Source organism: Tasmannia lanceolata, unplaced genomic scaffold (assembly GCF_043159265.1).
Source record: "Tasmannia lanceolata isolate RefF3 unplaced genomic scaffold, GAP_Taslan_0.1 ptg000012l, whole genome shotgun sequence".
NCBI classification, from domain to species: Eukaryota; Viridiplantae; Streptophyta; class Magnoliopsida; order Canellales; family Winteraceae; genus Tasmannia; species Tasmannia lanceolata.
In genome coordinates, this window is record NW_027518689.1 from 1,528,434 (window position 1) to 1,554,370 (window position 25,937).

The 25,937-nt window shown below is 37.1% G+C and overlaps 1 protein-coding gene and 1 long non-coding RNA gene across 3 annotated transcripts; one reads left to right on the forward strand and one right to left on the reverse strand.

Annotated features, from left to right (window-relative positions):
* The first annotated feature begins 825 nt into the window (after positions 1-825).
* On the forward strand, positions 826-1,645 carry LOC143887527 (uncharacterized). 2 transcript variants are annotated; one of them, XR_013254224.1, is made up of 4 exons: positions 826-875; positions 994-1,118; positions 1,284-1,335; positions 1,416-1,645. It is a non-coding gene; the product is annotated as an uncharacterized LOC143887527 (long non-coding RNA). The 2 variants fall into 2 exon arrangements; XR_013254223.1 differs by lacking the exon at positions 826-875 and having other exon boundaries at positions 884-1,118.
* A 13,959-nt stretch (positions 1,646-15,604) lies between these two features.
* LOC143888062 (N6-adenosine-methyltransferase non-catalytic subunit MTB-like) lies at positions 15,605-18,374 on the reverse strand. Its single transcript, XM_077392353.1, has 4 exons — positions 17,758-18,374; positions 15,980-17,381; positions 15,709-15,792; positions 15,605-15,634 (listed from the first exon to the last, which is right to left on the reverse strand). Exons 1-4 carry the CDS (start codon positions 18,372-18,374, stop codon positions 15,605-15,607), a joined length of 2,133 nt encoding a protein of 710 aa, XP_077248468.1.
* Positions 18,375-25,937: the final 7,563 nt, after the last annotated feature.

The window sequence follows — 25,937 nt, forward strand, 5'->3', positions numbered from 1 at the left end:
AGGTGTTTCATCCATACATTCCACATGCTGTATGGTGAATATCACATCATGTGTATGTTGAGTTTGTTAAAACAATTATAAATTCCAAATTTCATTTCTTCTTTAAAGTCTTGCTTTTTTTTTTTTTTTTTTTTGAATGGTAAAAATTCCCTTCATATTTCCATTCACTCATGTTTTTGTATGAGGGATTTTTTTTTTGTAACATTTAAAATCCCTATTCAAAACCACAAACAGCTTTTCATTTTAATATTTTTTGCTAATAAAAGTCTTGTTGCCTTTCATTCTTCCCTCAAACGTGGTGTTTAATAGTGAGATATCTAGAAAAACTAAAGCAATTTTTTAGCAAAATGGTTTGAGGGAAATGCCTAATATATATATATATATATATATATATATATATAAGTAAAGCTGAATGTGGGAAGCTGAGGCTGCGCCGCGTGTCACCCCCACTGCATTCCGAAATTTAATAACACATTAAGGGGATGTGGCACACCGTTTCACACGTATTCCTCTATCACACGTAATCTTAATAACGAAATTTAAAAACGTGTTAAGGGGATGTGGCACCCGGAATTTAAAACACCTAAAATCAAGGAATGGAAAAATCGCCAAAAATCAATGATTGATTAAAATAATATCTCTCCGCATATTAAAAGAAAAAAATAGTAAAACGGAATACTGGAAAATGTGGCTGCGCTACGTGGCACCCCTCTATACACGCAAATTCTACGTATAGCCCCTATTAAGAGAAAGGGTAATATACACACAACTTACGTTTCCTATTCCATGTATATCCCTAATTTATAGCTATTAATCGAAATTGAAATCTCTCCTCAAAATCAGCAACAAGGATTAGTATTTAATACTCTTAAAAGGTTTTTTTTTTTTTTTTTTCACTTTCGTATATATCTACTCAATTTTAACGTATGTCTTAACCCAACGATTTGTTTTCCGATATAGGATGTAACCCTTCCCTATTTCACGATTTCACAGATACCCAATCTTCCCTGCTCTTTCTTGTTCTGCCTCTCTTGCTCTCTCGCACGTACGAGAACCCTAGCCATCCAAGCCTCACGAACGCAGACTATCACACCCAGGAAGAAGACTCAGAAGAACTAGTAAGTTTCTTTTTTAGGTTTTTTCTCTTCTTTAAAATTCCTCATCTTCTTTTTTTTTGAGATTTTTACACTCAATCTTTCTCTAGGATTTTCTCTAGGCGGGGATTTTTGTTCTTCTTAATTCTGTGAGATTATAATTTTTTCTTGCTTTTATTCCAAGTTCAGAGATTCAATTAATACCCCAAGGTCTTTCACTGCAGATTCGTCATCCAAATTGGTGAGAAAACTCATTTATGCAGCAGCTTTTCTTATTGCTTACAATCTGCACATATTTTTACTTCTTATTTCATTTTGTAGAGCATGTAAGACAACAATCTGCAAAGCAAAACGAGGCTTTTTCACGGTTACTCCTCAGAAGAATTTGCTTGAACATGACTTCAAGGTGTGAATCTTGCTTTTTTTTAATAAGTTCGATATGATCTTTTTATTGTGGACAAGATCTTTCTCGTTTACATACGCTTTTTATACCGTTCGATCAATTTGCAATCTCTACCATTCAATTGGTTCATTCTCCCTTTGATCCTAAACCATTTGCCAATAGTTCAATCGTGATTTCTATTGTAGAATATTGCACCAAATTTGCTGAAGCAAAGAGAAGAAAGCTGAATTCCCCTTATGTAATTAGAAAATTAGACTGTCCTTTAAGTTGTCATAGAAACTTATGCAAAATGTAAGACTTCCATTGACAACTAAGTCCTTTAGTAAAATTGATAACTGCAGCAGTCCAAATTTTGCTTCCTAAAACTTTTCTCATCTAAATCCAAGTAAAAGTTGTACAACTATGATTACAACTTCATTCGGTTTCTGCTTTTGAGTTCGGGTCGGATTCAGGTTGAGGGTTTGGGCAACCCGAACCAAGTGAAAACCCTACATTTTTTATGATTTTTTTTTTTTTTTTGCGCTTAAAAACTCGGGTTAGGTCGGTTTGAACTCAGGTCGGGTTGGAAATCAGGTCAGGTCAGATTCGGGTGGGAAAAAAGGGTTCCTTGGCTGTTCCAAGTTTGGGGGTTGAGCTGGATAGGACATGACCAAATTGGTTAGATCTATGAATTTAAACAGATCAATTTATTGGGTTGTTTTAAGGCCTCTATAATTTTTATTGGTTTTTCTTATAGACAAATTTTACAAATTTTGTATTCAATATTCATCGGAATTATATCAGGTGAGACTTGAGAGTACTTTTCTGTATGGGTTTTTCCTTGGTTCATTTATGCACTTTTGCCTTTATTTTTATTTTTTTCTATCATTTTGATGGTATTTTGATATTGTTGTCGATGATGGTGGTGATGTTGTGTGCTGGATTTCATTTCTTATTTTTGTTTCCATTTCCATGGTCATAGGTGAAGATTGTAATACCTTCAGTTTTCAATTCTTGAGTGTTTTAAGAATAATAAAACATCTCATGTAATACCATGTTTTAGAATGCATTTTTATTAACAATTTTATTTTTCTTTATTAACGGATGGATGGAGATATTTTTAATTTTAAATCATACTTTTTCCTCACCTTGTGCATCGCACGGGTCTGCAACTAGTTTTTTTAGGAAAATTGTTTACGTTTATCCAGTATCTAACCTTCAATGATGGAACCAAATCCAACGTTTTGAGCATTGTTAAAGGGATTTGCTAGGGTCCATCGCAAAAGGCATTTCACGGAGCGTCTCTTGCATGTGAGAGCAGACACCTAATGAATAATGACAAAATCTTTTGGAAATGCCATGTGCGATGCACACTAGCAAATCCCTTTTACGAATCTATCTTCTATTAATCTTCCTAAAACCTCTCTTCTTTTCAAGAAAACCTACACTTTGTGTATATATGAGGGTGTCAATGGCAAGGTTTCAAATTTTGGACGAAATCTAACGAAATCAAACAAAATAATATTTTATGTCCTACAAAATTTCGAACTAAATTACCGAAATCAAACAAAATAATTTCGGCTGAAATTTACCGAAAATATTAAATAAACAATAAAATCCAAAATTTTTTGGAGATTTTCCTTAAATTTTGGACCAAAATTTCAGGGAAAACGAAATTTCGGTCGAAATTTTGTAACGTTTCGAGTTTACCCAATTTCGGTTTCTGGTATGACCTAAACGCGAATTTCAGTCCGGTCAAAATTTAAAACCTTGGTCAATGGACCCAAATGGTAGAAGGATCCTGAACTTTAACGGACAAGATTTGGGCATAGCACTAGTCCATTGGATCCATATCATAAGGTCCGAAATTATTCTGGATCGTGGCCTAGACTGTTGGAGTGGGGCCCTCCCAATTTGGAGGTATCGCCCACTTCCCTCCTTTATTTAAAGAGGTAGGTGGTATGTTATTTTAATAATGTATTAAGGGATTTGCTAGTGTCCATCGAAGATGGTCGATTGCATGTCAGACCAGCCACATAGACTCACTTTACAGCAGCTTTTGTCTTCATTCATGAGGTGGCTCATCTGACATGCAACAGACCATCTGCGATGGACGCTATGCGAATCCCATGTATTAAATATGTAAAGGTGTGGACGTGTAACAACTTTTGTTTAAAAAGCTTTGGACGGTGCATTTGGCTGCTGAATTCGGCGCCGAATTTCAGTATGGCGCTTGCACGCGCAAGCCGCTTTTGCACCCGCAAGCCGCTTTTGCACCTGTAAATAGAGAGCAGAGGCTAAGCCAGAAACATAGAAACGACTAACACACCCGCATATAGAGAGAAAAGCAGTGCAATGCTTGATGAGAATGCAGAGAAACACAGCCCTCTGTTAGTAGTGTAATCTGGTGAAACTCGAAAGAAAATAGTGAGAGCCAGTGTGTGAGGGGAGTATTAGCCACTCATAGCCATACATTGAAGGCACGGTATTTGTGTGCACTCAGTAAGAGATCCACCGTGTAGGTGATTTTGTAACCCATTATTTACTATAGTGGAAGTTTTCAAGTGGACTACGGTTCCTTGGTTTTTCCCTTCACCCCGGAGGGTTTTCCACATAAAATTTTATAATGTCATTTGTTAATTTACTTATCCGCTTTCATATCTTTATCCTATTTAATTTTCACAGCTTCGATTCGAAAAAACTTTATTTGGACCTGAAATTTTGCAATAGTAACTTTTTTCCCAACAAAATGGTATCAGAGCTTTGGTTGCTCTAGATTCCTAGAGAAAAGGGAACAACTATCACTAATGAGACAATGTATGTCTCCTATGGAGGACTCAAAGTAACCTTATCATTGCCCTTGCAATGATAAATAAAGATAGGTTATCTAAAAGACTAAGTTAGTCTTTAACTTAGTATGGGGTTCTATTTTATGAGACTTGGGTAGTCTCCTAGGGTTTGACTTCTAATGAGACTATGATAGTCTCCTAAGAGGTACTTTTCAAATGAGACAAAGCTTGTCTCCTAAAGAAATTACTTTTCTAATGAGACAAAGCCTATCTCCTAAAGGGGGAGGCTCCGGATAGCTCCATCACAGCCCTTGCAATGATAGGTGTCCAGGCTAACAAATAAAATAACTTTATAAACTAATAGTCAAGAACCCAGGAAATAATCCTAAGAGATGATTTCTGAAGAGCAATGAAAGTTTTGAATTTCAACTAGAATCTTGAAAACGAACCTCAAATTCAATGTATATCTATCATTGAACTCAAATCATAAAGCAATTGAAACAGAGTATCATCAACCTGAAGAATATCACATGCCGTTCTAATAATTTTTTCTTTTTATTCTAATAGTGCATCTAGCTAAACAAGAGAAATCATAAATCTTTTCAATAAAATCTTTATAGAGAGAATAAACTTAATACTAAGCTATCTATGTTTCCAAACTTCTCTACTAATATTCAATGAAGCACATTAACATTTCACTATCAATATAAAAAATATTATCTATACTGATATTTTCTTAGCTATTCAAATGAGTGTTGACCCCGATCCGAGAGGACGAGTGCGGCGAGGGACGCGAGATCCCCCTGCAATCCTCAAAGATCTCCACAATGTGAAGGAGAGCTCTACCAAAGAACTCTCAAAATAAGTGCCACTCTCACAGCATAGCATGAGTGGCGATACATAACGAATGAGATACATCCTGATCCGGAGCCATGGCTCGAAACCAAGATATACCTAAAAATAACTCAGAGTCGCCATCCATGGATACGCCATGGAACCAAAATAAATGCTCTGTCTGTAACGGATAACCAGAGATACAAAAGGTCCGTGCCTGATTACGAATGGAGAAGGTCCAAAGAGCGTCCACAATTCGTCCGAGTGCAAGCACTTGGTCTCTTATGCCATTTATTATTAACCTCGAAGAGTTTTGGGCGAAAATTATGTGAAATGGGAACGAATATCCCCGAGATAACGTCTACCTAGGCATGCAGGTCTCGGGGATAGTAATAACAAGCGAACACAACATGAATGAAAGAAGTGACACCTAAGCATTGCTAGATTTTGAGTGACATACCTAAAGGGTGTCTAAGTTCTGGTGGACAAACACATGCACGCTACAGCTAAAGGTATAAGGTCTGCACAAGAAAGTAAGAAAACACAACAAAACATACAATAGGATAACACAATAAATCCTAAGACACTAAACGATTTAGCCCGAGTCCTTGGATGATCTGATGTTCGTCCAAGGAAGCCTATGTATCACGAGAATCAGAGCAACGTAGTTCTTCGCGCCTATTCTAACCTAGGATGCCTAAGACACCTAGACCTCTATCCTATACTCGACCTAAAAGACCGGACTAGTTCTTAAAGCTTCTTGAGCGATTATTTAAATTCCAGTGAATTGCGAATTTTATGACACCCTATATGCCCTAACTAAATGCAGGTTAGTCCTAAGCTAATGTAGGTGGTTCCTACAACCTATGTGTAACTAGGCTACATTTTCTAAGAAAAACAAAAGGCGGACTAACGCATCATATTCTAGTCATCAGTCGGCGATGTGGATCGCCAACTGACCGGACGGAGGCGCCCTATAACTCTAGGACAAACCCCTAACTCTAAAACAAGCACACAACAACCTCAACAAATCTAGGACAAACCTCCTAACTCTAAAAGAAACTCTCTATCTAGGACCACTCCTAACTCTAGAGGAAGAGGTTTTCGAAATCAATGTGCTGCTTATTCAAAAAGGTTTAAAACGCTATTTACAAAGTCTGGCTGGACTTGGGATGAAGATCCCAAGCTGCACTACGTACCTCGTAGAAGAGGATCAAGCCAACGTAGTTCGAAACGAACTCTCCTACCTACTACTAAAAATTAACACTCCAAATGATTTTGAATTTTTTCAGTTTTCAAATGTTTTTGGGTTTTAAGATATTTCGAATGTTTCAAGTGCTTTTGGATTTTTAGGATGTTTTCACCCTTTTGGTCAAAGACCTAAGGGAATACAGACCTAAGGGAATACAGAAAGCAAAACCCTTGGGACGAACCCGAGGGCTAACAGGGGAAACCCCTAAACCAGGTAAGCTAGTGCCAAAGACAAGGAAATGATATAACACTACCAAAGGGACGAATGAGTCAAAGACTCTCTAGTAATGCCATAACAAAGATAGATGAGTCAAAGACTCTCTAATAACACCTCTTAAAAAAACAAATGAGTCAAAGACTCTTTAATAAAACCGCTAAAAGACAAATGAGTCAAAAGACTCTCTAATAACACCACCTAAATGACGAGTGAGTCAAAGACTCTCCGATAATGCTACTAAACAGACAAATGAGTCAGAGACTCTCTAATAACACTATCAAGAGGACGAGTGAGTCAAAGACTCTCTGATAATACTACTAAAAAAGATAAATGAGTCAAAGACTCTCTAATAAGGACAAATGAGTCAAAGACTCTTTAATAACACCACCTAAAGGATGAGTGAGTCAAAGACTCTCTAATAACTCCTCCAAAAGGACAAATGAGTCAAAGACTTTCTAATAACACTCCTAAAAGGACAAACGAGTCAAAGACTCTCTAAATGAGACAAGGCTTGTCTCCAAATAGGGGCTCTATCAATGAGGCAGGGCATGCCTCCTAGACACAAAGGTGAGCTCCAAGTATCCTTATCATTGCCCTTGCAATGAATAAGAAGGGTACAGGTGACTAACAGACCAAGTCGGTCTTCAACTAATAGGGAGGACAAGCTGGGGTACAACTTATAAAAGGTCCTACTACGCATGAGGCAAGCCATGCCTCCTAAGGGTTAACTCTCTAAGGTAACTAAGGTAAACTCTCTAAGAGATAGGTTCTGAGATAACTCTTTCATTGCCCTTGCAATGATAAGGGTTATAATATTTAGGGGTGTCTAAAAAAACCAAGTCCTCTACTAGAGGGGTGTTCTAATTGAGGCTAGGTAAGCCTCCCAGGGGTGCTCTTCTAATGAGACCAAGGTGGTCTCCAAAAGGGAAGACTATCTAATGATACACAACACGCCTCTTAAAAAGAGAGGCTCCGACTAGCGCCGCCATAGCTCTTGCAATGGAGAAGGGCTAAAAATGAACAACTTCCTAGGCCAATAATTCTAAAAGATAAAAAGAATAACCTCTAAAGAAAGAGAAACCCCTATAGAATCCTTAGACAAGAAGGAATACGGTCATGAAATAGTTCCATTTCTAGAACAGGGAGATCCATTTGCTAAAGAAAGAACAGATCCTAAAAAGGAACAGACAAAGCATGTAAATATATATATATATATATATATATATATATATATATATATATATATATATAATTTCAAAAGGTATCAGCATTTGTAACACTATAATGATTATTCCCAACCCAACTTGCCCTTTTATCCTAAGTGAGCTTATAAGAATACCCCACTTCTCGGATCAGTACAACTTTTAAAATGGTTAGCTCTCCCCTTATAATATTCCCTAAGCTCCTAATCAAATGCAAAAATCAGCCCTTCAGGTCCCTTCCCCTAGCTATAAATCTAAATCTATAACTAGTAAACTTACAATCAAGTAGCAGTTCTGGCACTCACTTTCTGGGTTAAGCCCATGATAGGGTGATAGATATAGGCTGCTAGCCTAGGGAATGAGGCTCAACTATTTTTGTTGATTTCAATTGCAGAGTCTGATGTGTCTCACCCAAAATATAATCTTTCAAACATGACTTCCCTAGTTAAGCAGTAGCATGATATCTGCCTTGAGAAGTCATCACTGCAGAGCATCCACCAACAGAAGTTAGAAATTGTCGGATTAGAAATTTCCGGATTCCATCCCATGTCAATTTCTGACACTTAATATTGCTATCCATAGAGCTCACACACTCTTATGCATACACGCACATGTCGCTACCTTGTAATCAATTGCACATAGACACAAACATAATTTTCATAACCCATGAAATCCATTTACAATATTCAAATCTAAATCTGAGCTAAAAGAAATATGAGCGGAATATCGAGCTAACGAGGGCTGATTCATGGACTGCATTGCGGAATAACTGGGACAGATTCAGGGGCTGAATTTAAGTGCTAAACAGGGCAGCAACATAGACAGAATCTATGCTAAAACAGGGGCAGGATTGTGACAGAATTTGTGCTACGAAATCCAGGCTCCCCGATGGTTTGGAAAGCATCATAGAGGAGCGACGACGTTAAAATAAATGATAGACCACTCATTTTAGCACTACCACGTTACGATGTCAGTACATCAACCCAAAGTATGGCTAAACTAGCATCATTTCCAAAATGAATAAGCCAAAGCAAGCCGAAACAGTCCATATAATAACCATAACTGTATTAGGACTACTCCTCCAACATACAATACTAGATAAAATCTGACTCCAACCTTTTTACAAGTCCCTAAAGTGTATGAAATAAATGAGCTTGTTCCATAGAATGTGATAAAGCTAATGCCCACCTGTGGCAAAATCTCATCCAGAATTCTCTTGCATTTAAAACCTATCAAAGGATCCAATGCAATCTATCATGAAATGATTACATGCGAGCATTACACTACTTCGAGAATATTCACAGAGCTCATGCAATTATTCAAGTACTAGAAGATTCTCAAAAGACACAACCAACAGGTTCCCTCATGAAGACAGCGGTGAGATAAACCTTTGAGTACTTCACTCCCACAACAGTTCTTCCATCCACATACACCAACATATACACACATACCCTTTTTTAAAACAAAAAAATCATCATTTTTACTATAGAGGACAGCAGCAGTGTATGATATAATCATGTAAATAATAATTTTTGAGGGTCCAAAACAATGACAGATTCAATGCAGTTCACATTCTGAGTTTTCTTTTAACTATCTGCCAAGAAAACTCAGTTTTGAATATATACAACAAGGCAAAGAAAGGTGTTCTCTTAATTTGAAAGCATTTTCATAAGAGCACATTCGGGAATGCAATCTTAAAGCCAGAGATACATAGATTGTTTTATTTACAAGATGTATTTTGTTGTTGTATGTACCCCTTCAACCACGTGGTTAAAGCAAACATCTACAAAGTTAAAAATATAACACAAAGGGCTTAAAAAATATATATATTAGATTTTCACAAATGGGATTCATATGCTCTACAACTGATTAATTCATCTATCTAAGCTATAAACTGCTGGTATTGTTATTCACTCATGCTTGCTCTACAAAGGCTATCTTCACAAATATACACAAAGTCCGTACACAACCTGTCCCAGTAGCAGAGAGTATTCATACTAATAAGCAATTGCAATAGACCGTGGATACATTTATAAACCAAAACTGAGACCTTTTCTTTGCAGCTTAAAGGACACAGAGCTATTCATTTGGAAGAAATGTGTACGACCTAACCTACACAAGATAAGTAAATCCACACACATATATCTGCAATATTAAAAGGCAATTACTTCACTTCCCTGGCCTGAACTAGAACCAATACATAGTTTGCTTTGTTTTTTTAGAAATATGCAAAATATATGGACTCACAGAAGAGAACAAGAGCAGCTGGAACTTCATATAGAACTAAAAACAGAAGAAAGGCAAAAGGCATCACACATGGAATCAATTTTGCGAATGGGAAAAGCAAAAGAATACACAATCTTTCCACTTAGTCCCGTGCTATTCTCCTACCTGAGACCTTATAAACTAAACCGGAAGGAATCAAAGCACCAAAATTCTGAGCTTAATATCACCATTTTAATCATTTCCTTCTCTTAATATCTATCACAAAATCAAGCAACCAATTAATCCTAAAGGAGACCATATTAAAACAAGCATATGAATCAAAATAAGAAGATAATGGAAAGCCTTACCTAAATAAATTGCTCTGGTCCAAAGTCTCTTCTTCTTCTTCTCTCCACTTTTCGAAATTACTGACCAGAGGAGCAGATCTGAACTAGGAAGTTTCGGTCTCAGAAAATGGATGAAAGTAGAAGAAAATCTCATATCTAAGGATTAGAACAGTATTTGAGTGAATTGCAACGGAGAGAGTGTTTCGGCTATGGAGCCCACGCTCAAAATGGTAAAGATGATGGTGTTAAGGGATTGTGCGTTGCAGAGGACAGGCTTGCCGGAATCTATGGCCGTTACCGGTGTGAATGGGTTTGTAGTGATGAAAATTAAAGAAGAAAAAGGTGGGGTTGGGATCTAGAGGTAAAAAATGAGGGATGATGGAAGTGGAATGGGTGGCCGATGGGTATGGGTTTGGTAGGATGGTGAGGATGATGATGGTGGAGGTGATGGTGGTGATTCAGAGGGAAGTGGGTTGGGTTTTAAAATGGGTTTAGGGGATTTTGAGAAGTGGAAATGAGGGTGGGATTGGTGGCTGGCCGAATTTAAGGGTGTCCGGCCGGATTCCGGTGGGTTTCCCAGAGGATACGACCGTAGCAATGAGTATGGGGGAGTGAAGGTGGGTTGAGATGATGGATTCGAGAAATCCGGTGGAAAAAGGGTTTTAATGGAGAAGGTTTGGGAGGGTTTTGATGTAAGAGGAAGAAATGAAGAAGAAGAGGATGGTGGTCGGAAGTAGCTGGCCGGAGATGGTGGTGGATTATGGTGGTGGTGGTGGTGATTGGGGAAGAAGAAGAAGAAAAAGAAGAAGAAGAAAGAAGAAGAAGATGATGGAGATGGCAGCTCTCTCTCTCTCTCTCTCTGCAAGCTTTTCTCTCTGTATCTCTCTCTCTCTCTATAAATCTGGTTTTCTTCTCCCTAACATGAGGCTCCCCTTCTTTTTTTTTCGTAACCCTAATTGATTTGGGTATTTAAAAGGGGAAAACGAAAATTCACACCCCCGCCCCCCCCCCGGCACTCATTACCTGGACAGTCCCCTCTAGTGCAACTTTTAAAATCTTATTTTACAAAGGAGGGTGCCTCGGGTAAGACAAGCCCAAGGGAAAATTATGCATTCGGCCCCCCTCCCTTTCCATGGACAGCCCACCTCCAATGTATTTTTAAAACTTTTTATACTGGCAGGGGGTGTCCTTGTAAATAACAAAAGGGAATACTTTAAGAAAATATCTTCTCCTCCTTGCCCGATCTCAGCCCTTCATATTGCCTTTATGAACAAAGGGTTGAGATCAAAACCCTCTAACCTCCTAGGAAGCTTCCCAATATTCCCTCATAACTAATCCAAGTCCTAACCCTTTCACTAACCTAGCTTAGGGCTTAATGGTGACTTGGAGGGGAAGAAAAGCATCTTCACTATTTACGAAATTGCCCCGGTTTAGGATAATACACCCCCTAATTATGTTACACACTAATCTGCATACCCTTGTATCTCCCTGGACAATCCATTACGGAAAATTTGAACTGATTTTTCAGGTTCCAGCGCACCCCTATTTCTGGCTAAATCGTCACCCTTATTCCTACACTACAAACGCTGTCCGTTTGCTAGGCAAACCACGACGGATTCTGATGAAATTTTATGGGGACCTAAATGAGACCTTAACCTATTCTAGGAACAAATTTGGGACATTAAAACACTAGTTTGATAGGGTTTCTATCCTAACGACTCTATTAGGCTTCGGTCAAAATGGGGTGTCTACAATGAGTATCAAAACATAAGAGAACATAGTATGACCTTTTCAAAAGTAAAAATTATGCAAAATTTAACTTCCTAACATCTCTTTTGGAAAGATTAAATTTCATAAGTTGATTTATTAAATCATACTAATTCATATTATCCCTATCGTCCAACACTGTTTTCAAAATAATTTTAATTAATTTTCTTTAACAAACAACTTTTATGCACTCCATAAAATAAAAAACCTATGTGATGAGTATCAATGACAAAATGATTTTTTTTAATAAAACCTTATTACAACAAATACTACTCGGTTTCAATAGTTGACCAAAAATCATTTTGTCATTCATAATCAAAGCATTTGTCAGTTGAATAGAATAGAACTAAATTTGCACAGTTATTAAGGCATAATAGTTTACACTAAAAAAAATGTCCTGAGCTATGCTCTACAACAAGTTCCTACTGTTATAAAGCTGGAAGCAAAGCGTTTTGAAAAAGTTTATTACTAACTACCGAATAAGCATTCAAACTAAATACCCTATTTGCTTAATTCATAGTGCGGAATTTTATAACCAAAGTAAAAAAAATTCTAAAACTTTAACAGGAAACAACTTGGAATAGGCATACCAAAATATGAGTTCAAAATATGATGAATTCATTTTCCACCAGGATAAAATTTTAAATACAACAATGAAATTCCACTTAGCAACCCAAGAGGGGGGTGAATAGGGTGTCTTTTCAAATTTTAAGGATTTTGAAAACTTTGTTTACATTAGTTTTAGATTAGTTAGAAAATTAAAATTAAGATTCAATGCTTACCACAAGAGAAGAGGTGAAGAGACAAGATAGAGAGACATAAGGATTTTTATATTGGTTCGGTCTTATCCAAGACCTACTCCACTCTTCTCAAGTTGCTTTCCTTGATGATTCCATTATCTTCTCCAAGGAACTTAAATACGGCATTCCTTCCGCCTTGTACAAACCGAGCTTCGCGCTCCAAGGGTATTCTAAGATGCCCTTTGTACCAAATACAAAGAAGGAAAAAGGGTTTAGCTTGCTTACCTCTAGATAGGCTAATTACATGTAAAGCTCACTCACTCTCACAATAAAAAGATCAACAAATGAAAATCCTAGTCTCTCAAGTATAAACTAAGGTCAAGGCACAAGAGAGAGAGGGAGAGTGAAAATCTTAAGAAAATTGAGTGTGAATACCTTTGAAAGTACTTAGAATATTAGGTGAACTCCTTAGATGCTTTCCCAAAGATCCCAAGGTTCAAATATATAGGAGAGCACAAGAAATACCTTTTTAAAACACTCTAACGGTCTTCTCGGACTCCAAGCTCGGAGCTCCGAGCGGACCGTAGTCCTATATTATTTTTTTAACCTGGAATTATTCTCGGAGCTCCGAGAAGCCTACAACTAGCAGGTTTTCTTGTTTTCATTGCTGATTTTGTTTGGGCTTTTGGAACTCAATCTAAACATTATAAATGGAATGTCATGTGGGTCCAAATATGTGAGGACACAACCATGGTCATTCACTAACCATTTAAGCTCAAATTTAGGTTGATTTTAATTCTCTTTTGTGCCTTTGACCTAGACTATACATGATGGACCATATATATTCTAAATTTGCTTGGTCTTCACTCTTGTTGGCACTTTGTAAAGGCTTTAACTTGTCTTCAATCATCTCTGTAAGCCCAATGGTTCCCACCTTGCCATTCCCATCTTCTTTTGATGATTCCAATACACAAGTGATTTTATATCACTAATGTGTTTGATTGTCTAAGTTGTAGATCATGATTGTATTAAGTCAAGATTGTTTGGATTGAGGCCAAGAAGCTCTCATTGGACCACATTAGGAAGGCCAAAGACATCGGAGATCCAAGACGCATGAAGACTTGAAGCATCGCAATTGAAGATCGAAGTCATTTTAGAATGTAAAGATCCAATCCTAGTTTAGGTGTTTAGAGGCATAAATAAAGTAATCTCACACACCCTAAATGTTTAAGTGATTGTCCTTGTGATGTTCCAACACTTTGGAACCCTCATTAACAATCCCAACTTGGTGTAGAGTTGGAAGCCCAAATGAATAAGTTGAAATAGATATTAATTTAATTAAGGATAAAGAATTACAAAAGCACTTCGGCGGAGCACGCGGGCACTGGGGGTGGGGGGTTGTAAAAATTGCTCCATTTTTTAAATTTTTTGAAAGCCAATGGGTCCAACCTGTTGACATCCCTAATACCCCTTTTTTTTTTTTTTGAAATAGATACCAATTTAATTAAGGATAAAGAATTACAAAAGCACTTTGGTGGAGTTTGGCTGAGCGATCAGCCAATTCATTAGAGCTCCTAGGAATGAGAGAAAATGAGAATAAATCATGCAAAAGGATTCAGAGACATGGTTAGCTCCACGCATGAAACACATCACATTAATGGATATTCATGCATAGACTACACGAACAGAGGGAAGAATTCATCCTTTTCTCCTCTTGAGAGGGTGAATTGCTATGATTTGTGGATACGGTACAGACATGAGTGTCGCGTGTTGACACGGACATGGAAAACCCCCAAAATTTAGAAACGGGGACACAACTAAAATAGAAAGTAGATATAATCATAATTTGTGGATATGGATTCGTGTGTCATGTTTTGAAACGGATATGAGGTGTCAGACATGACGATATCTAAAAATCTAAAAATGGTGAAATGTACGTACATATAAATTACCAATTACTGTATAATTTGTAACAATATAAATATGGAAATCATTTAACAAATTAATAAATCTCAACTATAATTTAAAACAAACATGAGATAATCAAATAACAACACATTCATCAATTTAATCTAGTTCTCTTCCGTCTCCAATATACAGCGAGTAAGGGAGACCAATATGATATAATGAACATAGTATTGGTCCGATTGGAGCTAGAGTTTGTTTAGACTTTTAAGTTTAGGAGAGAGGAGAGGGGAAGGGGTGAGGGGGGATGGGATGGATATAACAACAAATATTAGTTAAAGAAGAGCTAAAAACGAGCTTATAATAAAAGAAGAGTTAATAATAAAAGAAGTATATACAATATTCTATAATAAAATAGAATGTCACACTTGGCACGGTACAAAAACGTGTCCACACGCCCATATCAAGTCTAACACTTCTAGCATTACATTTAAAGGTGTCTAAAGGAGTGTCGACGGGTGTGGACACGACATGACAGGTGTGTCGGTAATAAATTCAAAGTGCTAGCTAAATCATAGGTAAATTGGTAAGTGGTAACTGCATCCAATCTCCGAAAAAGTCCCTATTGTTTCGATTAATCAAATTTTGGAATGGGATATGGACCGAATGAAAGGGTATATTACAGTTGAAAACATTACTGCATTCCAGCAAGGGACAATGCAATGAAGTTTTTTTTTTTGTCTGTATTTTGTGTGAGCATAAAGTTCAAAGCAATTCATTTTCCAAAAATAAATAAATAAATAAATGAATAAATTCCAAAGCAATGCAATGAAGTTGAGAGATGTTAAGAGATGTTATCATGTTAATGCTATCAGATATTTTCTCTAGGGTCCTCTCTTAGCTGTGGTAATCAAGATCAATACTCAATTCAGATGTAAGTGAAATAGTAATTTCTATAAAACTCAACTAACACACCTTCTTTAGGCAAAGGCGTCCCTGCTCAAGACCCACGCCATCACCAACCCTAAGGAAGATAAATGAAGGAGTGTCAGCAAATGCCTGAAAACATGGTAAGAGCAGGGTTAAGACTTCAGAGAGAAGCACAGGTTATAAAATAATATGAATGGACAGCAAATTTGCATATGTAATTATGTAAATAGAATTGAGAGAAAATAAAGACATCAAAAAGCCATATCATATACGCCAACACTGAAGTGAATAAACTTAGGACAAGTAAATGATGTACCTCAATTTTTAGATTTTGTATTTCTTTTGGTGTCCAGTACTCCATATGGTCAGTAACACCAGGAGCCCGATGGAAATATTCCTCCCATGGGGGATCGACAAGAATGACATCGAACTTGGTGCCAAAAAATTCAGGGGACAACACATGCTCGCGCAGGTCGCACTTGTAATACATGGGTGGGGATGAAGATTTGGCCACAATTTCATCTTTCCTCTGAATAAGTTCCCTCAGCTTTGGGTAATCCTCCACAACACTGGTAAGTTCTAGCCCCCTGATGAAATTCTGTGTTCGCATACCAGTATCCACAAAATTTTGGGAGTAGTCATTTTGCTCTCCCCTTGAAGGAGCTTTACCAGGGGGAGCACTAATCCTAGGTGGACCCCAACCCATTGGAGCATTATCATGAGGTACTCCACGTCCAATTGGTCCCATTATATTAAATCCAGGATCAGTTATAGGAGATACTCCTCTTCCAGGGCCAAATTGATTAAAATACATTGCATGGTTTGGGCCAGTCCCCATATTAGGAAGGAATCGCGGTCCTAACAATCGTGGTGGTGGTATGGGAGAAAGTTCAGGTGGGGCAGCCAACGCATTCATATCAAAACCTCGAGGTCCAGGCCAAACAATTGGCCCTGGAGATGGAGGAATGAAAATCGGTATAATTGGTGGGCCTGGGGCTGCGGACATGTTCGGGCCAATGGGCCGCATGGGTCCAGGTGGCAAGCTCAAGTGACCAAAGGGAGGTCCCACCATAGGCACTGGGATTACATGTTGCCCGTCCCTCCCCTGAACCCCTCCTCCTCTTCCTCTCCTGCCTCCTTTTCTTCCTTGAAGAATGCCCTTGTTGAAAGACCCCGGTCCCTGGTTATTTCCAAATGGAGGCAGTGAACCCCTACTAGAAGTCTGGCCTGCACTAGTATGCCTAGAAAACATGGATCCAGACTCCTCTCTCTCATAATCGAGAGACTTGGGCCTGATCTCTATCACATCAGAATACTCATTTTTAGTTCCAACACTCGAGGTTTTCATGCCTTCAGTCCTGGTTCTGTCTTTTCTATAAGCAGGTCTACCATGAAGCTTCTCATTATCCATTCTATCCCGTTCACGCCTCTGTGAGTCCCATTCCTTTTTATAGTCAAAATCACAATCCCCATCTTTTGCCTCTTTATCATTCCTGCTCTGCTGCCTTTTCCTCCAACTATCTTTAGAACCTCCCCAATCCCTATCTCTGCCTTTGGATCTATCATTTCCGTAAGCTTCTTTTTCACTTTGCCTCCCTTTGTGGATAATACTTCTTTCATTGTCAGATTGAGAGAAACCTCGATCAATTTCATCCAACTCTTGACGATGTCTCTCAATTCTCTCAGGGCTTCGTGACCTTTTAGTGCGCCTCACTTCCCTACCACTTCCGCATCATCACGGCCACTATGTACAAGGTCTTGTTGCTGTCTGTTCTTCTCAGTTTTCTCTCCATGGGCTCTGGAGCTCAGCCTATGGGCGCTAGACTCAACATCCTTCACCATTTTCTCTCTGACACTCATCTGTCTATTGTCTCTAACACTCTGATCTTTCTTCTTGTGCCTCTGACATGCCTCTACTTTTACTCCTCTCTCCATCAACCCTTCTCTCTTGTTTCTTGATCTAACACCCTTATCAATGTTTGAATCTAAAGCCCTCCTTTTACTCTCTTGTGATTCAATTCTTGCATCAACATTTCTCTCTCTAGAAGACGCATGCTTATGATCCAAATAACCACCATCATCGGCCTTTCTGACAGATTCAGATTCATCCCATCTTCTCCTCGGATTCCTTTCCCGTTCATGACTTCCAAGACCTTTATCTCTACCACTTTCCATCTTTCCTGAATACCTCGAATCCCTATCCCGCGCATTTTCAAATGACCCATCATGTGGATTATCCGCCTTGCTTCTAATTTTGCTCTGAGAAGCCTCTTGAGAGGACGTCTTTGTGCTCGATTTCTCTCATTTTCATCAGCTAAACAATATACTTCACTCCTTACAACATCCCTGCCCTTTCTACTAATTTCCGATTCTCTATCCTGATACACACTACTCAATATCTTCACACTCTTCCCCTCATGGGTTTTCTTCATTATCTTCGAACATGATTCCTCGTCCCCACTGCCCCCTCTGCTTGAGCCCCCTAACTTTTTCCTTATGTCATTTTTGTCCCCGACACTCTTTCTTTTTCTACCATCTTCCCATTCTTCGTTTTCTTCTGGAATGTTGCGCTTTCTAGAGTTGCTTAACCCGCGCTTCCTCTTATCAACAATCTCCCTATCTTCCTCTTCTTCAACCCTATAACCCTTCATGTCTGAATTCTCCTCCAAATCCTGTTCCGTGTAACTCCGAATTGATTCAAGTGCATCCATTACAAAGAAAGACTGTCAAATACAATTGATTTATATTCCTTTCTATATCCTTAATCAAGATACAATTGCAACTTCAACAATGATTAACCCAGACAGACACGCACGCGTGCAAAAAAAAAAAAAAACCGCAATCCCAAAACCCTAACCCTAATAAATAGATAAAAAAACCAACCAAAACCCTAAACAAATAGGAAAAAAAAAAATCACACCATCCGTCTAAGCGAAGACACGAAAAGGAAATTGATTCCTCTAGTCCAAACCAAAACCCTAAAGATTGTAACAAACCCAAGAAAACTGAAAAGAATTGATCCTACATATAACCAAACACTTAAAAAGAACTCAACCAAGACCCACATTTTCAAAAAAATAAATAAATCAACCAAGACCCATAAAATCAATTGAGCCCACCTGGCCCGTAAAATCAACCAAGACCATGCAGGCAATGCAAGGTCCTCCAAAACAAGAAGTTTGAGATTTTGTCTTCAACTTAGAAGGGTTGACAGTAGAGGAGAGACAAGATGCATATGTTAATCTTGTGACTATCGATGTCGAACACTTCAATATGATTAAAGAGCTTAATGATGAAGAGAAGCGGAAATGGATCCAACTTCTAAGCCAACGCCCACCAACCTAACCGGCATGGCTTCTTTTTGGCAAAATCACATAAAAAGTCCTACCAATCAACATGCATAGTTCTGATATTGATGAATGTTTTGTTCTTCATTTGTTTAATTTATAGATCAATTGACTTTTATTTACATGTTATGTGCTTTCTTCACTGAACGTTGGAAGAATTTGGAACTCTGAGCAGGGTCACTGAGCCTAGCCTGCACTTGTTAAGCTTGGCATATTAATTAAATACTCCCTGTATACAAGAATCTGTCTAGATATGTCAACGTATGACTGAATATTCTCTCAATTTCATTGCAGTACTTGGATACAAAAAAGGCAAAGTTTAGCACATTGCGCTACTTTCTTAAGGGTTATTGTTTGTTGTACAAATGTTTCCCAGCTGCATTTATTTTTTGCTATACATACATGTTTCCCAGTTGCACATTGTAGTACTTTCTTAGATCCAAATGGGATCCATTCTTCTGTAGCAAGTGATTTCAAAGTCAGACCCTTCTTCTTGTTTGCCTAAGCAAGCAGTTGAACCCTTATACATATCTCATGAAGATCTCATTATAGAGCTCCACACCACACATGGGAATTTGGCTCCAAGTCGCCCAGCTTTTGAATGACCCAACTGGTGTTAGATGCCATGAGGCAATCAATCAGCCCCTCTTTCAAGTTAATTGAGTTGTGATTAGCAGTCTTTATAGGACATGTAATCTGTGTATAGGAATAACTACTTTGGTGTTTTCTTTGCATTTTTAGTTTTAGCTTCTCATGATGAACACTAAACAAGGCGGTTGCTATATCATTTTGCCATATTGAATACTAAATGGAATCCCTCTTTGAATGCGTGTGACCATGTTCACGGATTGGAAAGGGTTCCTGAGCATAGTTAACTGATAATGGTATAAAAATTCAAATGAAAAATCAGTTTCCTAAATATAGCCATTGAACCTGCTAGTTCAGCTCCCGAAATTTATTTGTCAGCGGAATTCAGCCATTTCTGTAAGTACTTTTTGGTTAACAAATGGATAAAGATAGTTATATACCTTTCTGTTAACTTGGATGAATGGGCATGTGAAGATTCTGTATTCCAATTTCTAAGACTTAATCATGCTTGCATATTTGATGAAGATGTAAAAGTTCAAAGAAAGAAATTTTTTTTCACTAACATTTAAAAAATGGGTTTTTCACCATCATTTGTTGGGTTTGTCACTAATCTAATCTCTCTCCATTATCTGCATTTCTTTGACAGGCAGAGGTTGTTCAACCTGCCTTTGCACTGGGAAAGCCTCAACATCAGGGACTCCTATACATGAATGGAGCATGGTAATGGAGATGCACCGAGTCATGGTTGTTTTTGTACATGACAACTACTTTGAGATCAACCAATTTGTTATATACTTTTAGATCAAATTAAAGCCTGCCCACAATTCATGTTAAGGGGGGGGGGGGGGGGGGGGGGGCGGGCGCACATAATCCTACGCGTGGGCGTGGGGTGGGGGGGATCATCTCCCCAAACTAATTTGTAAATAGTTGAAGACACCCAATTTTGTCAACGTGGAACTAATGGTAAGTTGTCGCGAGGAAGAATCTCATGTCGAGTCCTAGAGCACCGGTTCCTTTTCTCTCAATCTCTCTTTAGGTTATTGAAACAGGAAAATACTTTTCGAAAATGATTTTATCCCAGAGATGCAACAAAAGCTTGTCTTTACGTATCACCCGCCTTTTACGGCAGAACCAAAAAGCCCATTATCACACGGCATAGCCGAGAAGTTAACTTTGAGTAAAAAACATCCGTTTTAACCCAAAAATACTTCGTGTCTCGAAAGCTAACGATATTAGATTCATTGGAATCTTCCCGGAACGAGGAGTCCAACGGATTTGATCGCACGTGATTCGGAGTCCAATCGGAGAACTTGCGGTCAACCGAAATTCCCCAAAAGAGATGGAAAATCACAGTTTTCGAAAAAACACAAAAGACAGGAAATCACATTTCCCCATACAACTGACATGGCACTGATGTGACTCCAAATTTAGCAAATTGTGAAATTGGATTTTCCAATTTCGCACTTTGCGAAATTTGAGTGGAAATTTACAAAAATACCCCCCCGAATTCTATAAATAGAAGGGGCGTAAGCGTAAATCAGATTTTAACTTCTCTCTGGTTTAAATTTTTAACTTCTGGTTATTTCTCTTCTGGTTTTTCAGTTCAAAACCTTTTCCTGATTTCTAGAAAACCCTAGTTTCTTTACTTTAGAAGAGAGAAAGTAGAGAAATTTTTAGGTAGCTCACACTGGGCGTCGGTATTCTGCCGAATTTCCAAAGATCAGTAGCGACATCTTTCAAATATCGCCGTTCTTCTGCCGAATTTAACAGAACTATGAGCTATTTTTTTCAATAATAGCATCGTTGTAAAAAGAAATCCTATGTCCAATTCACTTGATATTGATTCATATAGGCTCCAAAGGGTTTTTGAACTCCAAAAGGCTCTCCAATTGAGTTTACGAGTGTTAGAATTCTGTTTAGAGGGTTAAGGAACATATATATAGGCTAGGGTGAAAACTAGTCGTTTGAGTGGCATTTTAGTAAAAACTGCCAAGTTCCAAGAACTATGCAAATCTCGGCGCACACTTTCTATCTATTCTCTCTATTATTGTTTGTACATTTGGTTCTATCTTTAACTAGTTGTAGTCCCGTGCGATGCACGGGGCGAAGAAAAAATTATGATCTTACGGATTTGTACAAATCAAGTTAGAAATGTTCCTATTTTTATGGGATTCTTTATTGGGAAATTTTATTGCGTTAAATATTTATTGGAAAACTTTATTGCGTTAAATGCGTATTTTGCAATTTAGATGAAATCAATTTAGAAAAGTTCCTATTTTTTGGGACTCTTTATAGGAAAACTTTTTTGCGTTAAATGTTTATTGGAAAAAGATACTTTACTAAGGTTTCGTATGATAGAGGAATACGTGTGAAAAGGCGTTTCATTTTCCTATTTTTGTTTAGCGACTCTTAAAGAACTTTTGGAATTTCAAAAGTGTAAAACGGTGTGCAACATCCCCTTAAAGCATTTTTAAATTTCGGAATGCAGTAGGGGTGCCACGTGGCGCCACCCTAGCTTACCACATTCAGCTTTATATATATATATATATATATATATATATATATATATATATATATATATATATATATATATATATATATATATAGATTTCTGGATTGTTGTCTGATTTGCCATTGCCATTAAGTTTGAATTCAACATTGTTTCTGGCAAAAGTTTTTACAATCCAATTTACCCCGCTCTTGGGTTGCCATACCCTCACTTTGTATTTTCATAATACTAATCTAGTTACCACAACAATAGTCAGTAAAACGTGATTCGGCAAAAAAATAGGAAAGACAAAATTTCGAGTTTTATACGGCATTGGTTAAAAGAAAACGAAGTTAAAAAAAAACGGAAACACAAGAAAATGAGTTTAGAATTTTGTCATTTACAAAATATGGTGGGGTCAAATAAGAAAGTTGGCCCAAAAAATATGTTTAAAATGTTTAAAATGCCTTTAAAATGTGTTTAAAATGTCTGCCTTAAAAAACTGGAGTTTTATTTGTAGTAAAAGTTTTAAATGGCACACTAATAAAACACCTTTTTTTTTGAAAAAAAAAAAACGCCGTTTAAAACGGAGTTTTGCGAACAATGGTCAGTATTGGATTGGATTTATCAATACCCCACGTGTAACTGTTGTAGTTATCCAGGAGACCTGTCAGTTGTGATTACTTAGATAGAATTTTCGTTTTTAAAGAACTCTGAATTGAAGAGAGCATTCATTCATTCGTTTCTTATCATCCTTATTGACCACCGCAAATTAGCTTAAAATAATCGCTGATGTTTTTACATTTGCCAGTGGTAAGGACCACCTGTCACATTTTTGTCACATTTTAGCAAGGGAAATGATATCACCACAACCATGTTTTAATAGTTGCACTTTCCTAGCTTGTCTTTTCTTTTAATTTTTCTTGTGGGAATTGTAATAACCTTCTGACATCTCTTTAAATATTAAAAGACAAGATGCTTTCGTGGAAATATCAAAACATGGTAGTGCTGATATCATTTCTTAGCAAGCAATTAACCATTTTTGTTACATGTTCAAGCAATTAGGGTTATTATATTAATGTGAGTTTTGTGCAATGACCATTCTACTCTTTTTCGTCGACCAATATTATAGATTATCAGTTTACATGTGTGCCACTTTAAATATTAAAAGACAAGCTGCTTTTGTGGAAATATCAAAACATGGTAGTGCTGATATCATTTCTTAGCAAGCAATTGCCCAGTTTTGTTACATGTTCAAGGAAATAGGGTTGTTAAGTTAATGTGAGTTTTGTGCAATGACCATTCTAATTTTTTTCGTTGACCAATATCATAGATTATCAGTTTACATGTATTGCTCCCTGGATAATTGAGATAGTTGTAGCATGACATAAAATAACATATATTGCTTTGTTGAATCTCAGATTTATCCAAAATTATTCGGTGACAACAAGACTCGAAAAAACTCTTAACTGGACCATTTAATGTATCGTATTGGTTTAAAACTAGACCTGGGGTTTGTGCAAGTTAGCCCTTCCATCAACAATCGGTAACAATATGAGTTGAAAACTCTTGTGTGCGAGGTAGTGTTGTTGTTTTAAGCTTAATAAATGACTAAGCTTAGATCTTTCGTATCTAACTTTTAAAATTTATGCTTTTATAAATAAAAAATCATCATGCTCGTTTCTAAAGTTTGGAAAGGAGAAGTGTCACTAAAATTTCTTACTTTTTCAAAACAAGAAAAAAGGTAACTTGAAACAACCCTATTCGATTTATATTGACAGGGACCATCAATTTATGATGACATCCCCCTAAATTATCGATAATCATATTATTTCCCTCTAAATTGTGGGAAGAAAAAATTTGCATAGGCTCCGTTTCTTTCGACCTAAAATTGGACATAAAATTTGTTTTATGTTTTTATGGCTCCGTTTCTTTTAGAAACGGAGCCTTAAGCAAAAATTTCCTGTGAAAGTTTTTTTTTTTTTTGGCAATTTTAAAACGACCTTAAGCTCTTTCTCTCTCTCATGCGAATATGATAAACATACTGAATTTAAAATAATATAAAATATAAATAAATAAATAAAATTAAAAGACACCTTGAGTAGGTCATACACCTTGGCCAAAATGGAAATTCCAATAGGTGGATCGTGAGAAATCACAATGACAATGCCAATGGGTGGTCCTTCGTTTATAATTTAGGTTCACTCTAAATCTCTCTCATTAGACATGTAGAATGAAGATACGAACAAAATTTCTTTATTTGTTGTTTGTTCTTATCAAGTGGGATAAGATAAAAAGATAAGAAATTAAAGATAGGGAAAGATAAATGCGCACCTTTTCATTACTTAGGAAGAAACAAATAGAATGGAGTAATGCTAGGAAAATAGGGGTACAATTAATCACACGAAAAAAAGAAAAAGTTGGTTTGGCCTCTTGCATTGCAATGCTTCCCTTATGTTGTAAACATGCTTTTGAGGATGGCTATTGATACAGATAAATTAAAAAAGCTCATCCTCAAAGAAATGGAAGGCAAGGAAGGAAGTAGCTTCTGGCTTAAGGAGTTAATTAAGTTCCTTATGATTCCTGATACGGATTTGAATATAGAATCACATGTAAAAAATTGATTCCTGATATGGATTTGAACATAGAATCACACGTAAACAATAGTGTCAGCTGGAGATGGTTTTAAACTCCAATTGAAGAGATTTTGTCTTGGCCAACACACTATCATGAAAATGGAAATGGAAGTGGGAGAGTGAGGCAAAACAAACTATAAATGGCTTTTGTCTTTTGTCACCTGCTGTTTGTTTTGGGGAAATGATTTCAACACACACATCTTTTGACACTTGACACAAGAGGCTCATGTTTCTTGTCTTTTATATTTAAAGAGCTGTAAAAGGGTTTTTACTGTCCCCAAAAAGCACTTACCTGACAATCAAATGCTAAAAGACAAGATACATGCGCGCATGTATCAAAACATAGTTGTGCCGAAATCATTTCCCTTGTTTTTACTTCTCTTATAGTTTGACAAAGAACCCACCAACCTCAAATCTCAATTAATCATTCCTCAATGGATTGGAATTGAAAACTTTTTTCTTATTTTCATGTGGTTAGAGTATAATAGAAGGTGGTGCTGTACCATTCACCCTTCTTAAAACAGGGTATTCTTCACCCATCATGACAGTAGTTCTAGGCTTTATTCTTCCTAAAACTGGTTTTATATTACACATCACAGAGTAATATAAAATGCCCTTTATTCCTCATGATTAATCATACTTTGCAAAACTCTGTTTAAAATGGCATTTTTTCTTTTTGTTTTATTGTGTGCCGTTTAAAACTTTTACAAAGAATAAAACTCTGTTTTTTTTAGGCAAATGTTTTAAACACGTTTAAAATGCATTTTAAACGTTTTAAACACGTTTTCTCGGCCAACTTTCTAATTTTAGCGCCACCATATTTTGTAAATGACAAAATTCTAAACTCATTTTCTTGTGTTTCTTTTTTTTACTATGTTTTTTTCAACCAGTACCGTATTAAACTTGAATTTTTGTTGTCCCGTTTTTTTTTTGCCGAATCACGTTTTGCTAACTATGGGATTAATTGGTTTGTGCGTGATGAGTCCAATAAAGGAAAAAATCAAGGAGTCGCCTAAAGGAAGGAAAAATCAAAGAGAAAGGAAAACAAAAGCTAACAAAATCAGACGAGAATAAAAAGAAGAAAAAGTAGGAGAGTGTTTCTCATCAAAATAGGCCTATCTCACTCCATACAAACTTGGAGAGAGGGTTTCTCCAATACTGAATGTGAAGAAACGCATTCATCACATACAAATTCAAATGAAAGGAGAAAAAAGG

What these genes read in the sequence shown, in the direction of transcription:
- LOC143888062 (XM_077392353.1), bottom strand. Translation starts at nt 18,374, where the DNA reads ATGGATGCACTTGAATCAATTCGGAGTTACACGGAACAGGATTTGGAG. An exon ending in TACAAAATCTAAAAATTGAG is followed by an intron (nt 15,793 to 15,979) that starts GTACATCATTTA and finishes CCATGTTTTCAG; the next exon opens with GCATTTGCTGACACTCCTTC. An exon ending in GACGCCTTTGCCTAAAGAAG is followed by an intron (nt 15,635 to 15,708) that starts GTGTGTTAGTTG and finishes TGATTACCACAG; the next exon opens with CTAAGAGAGGACCCTAGAGA.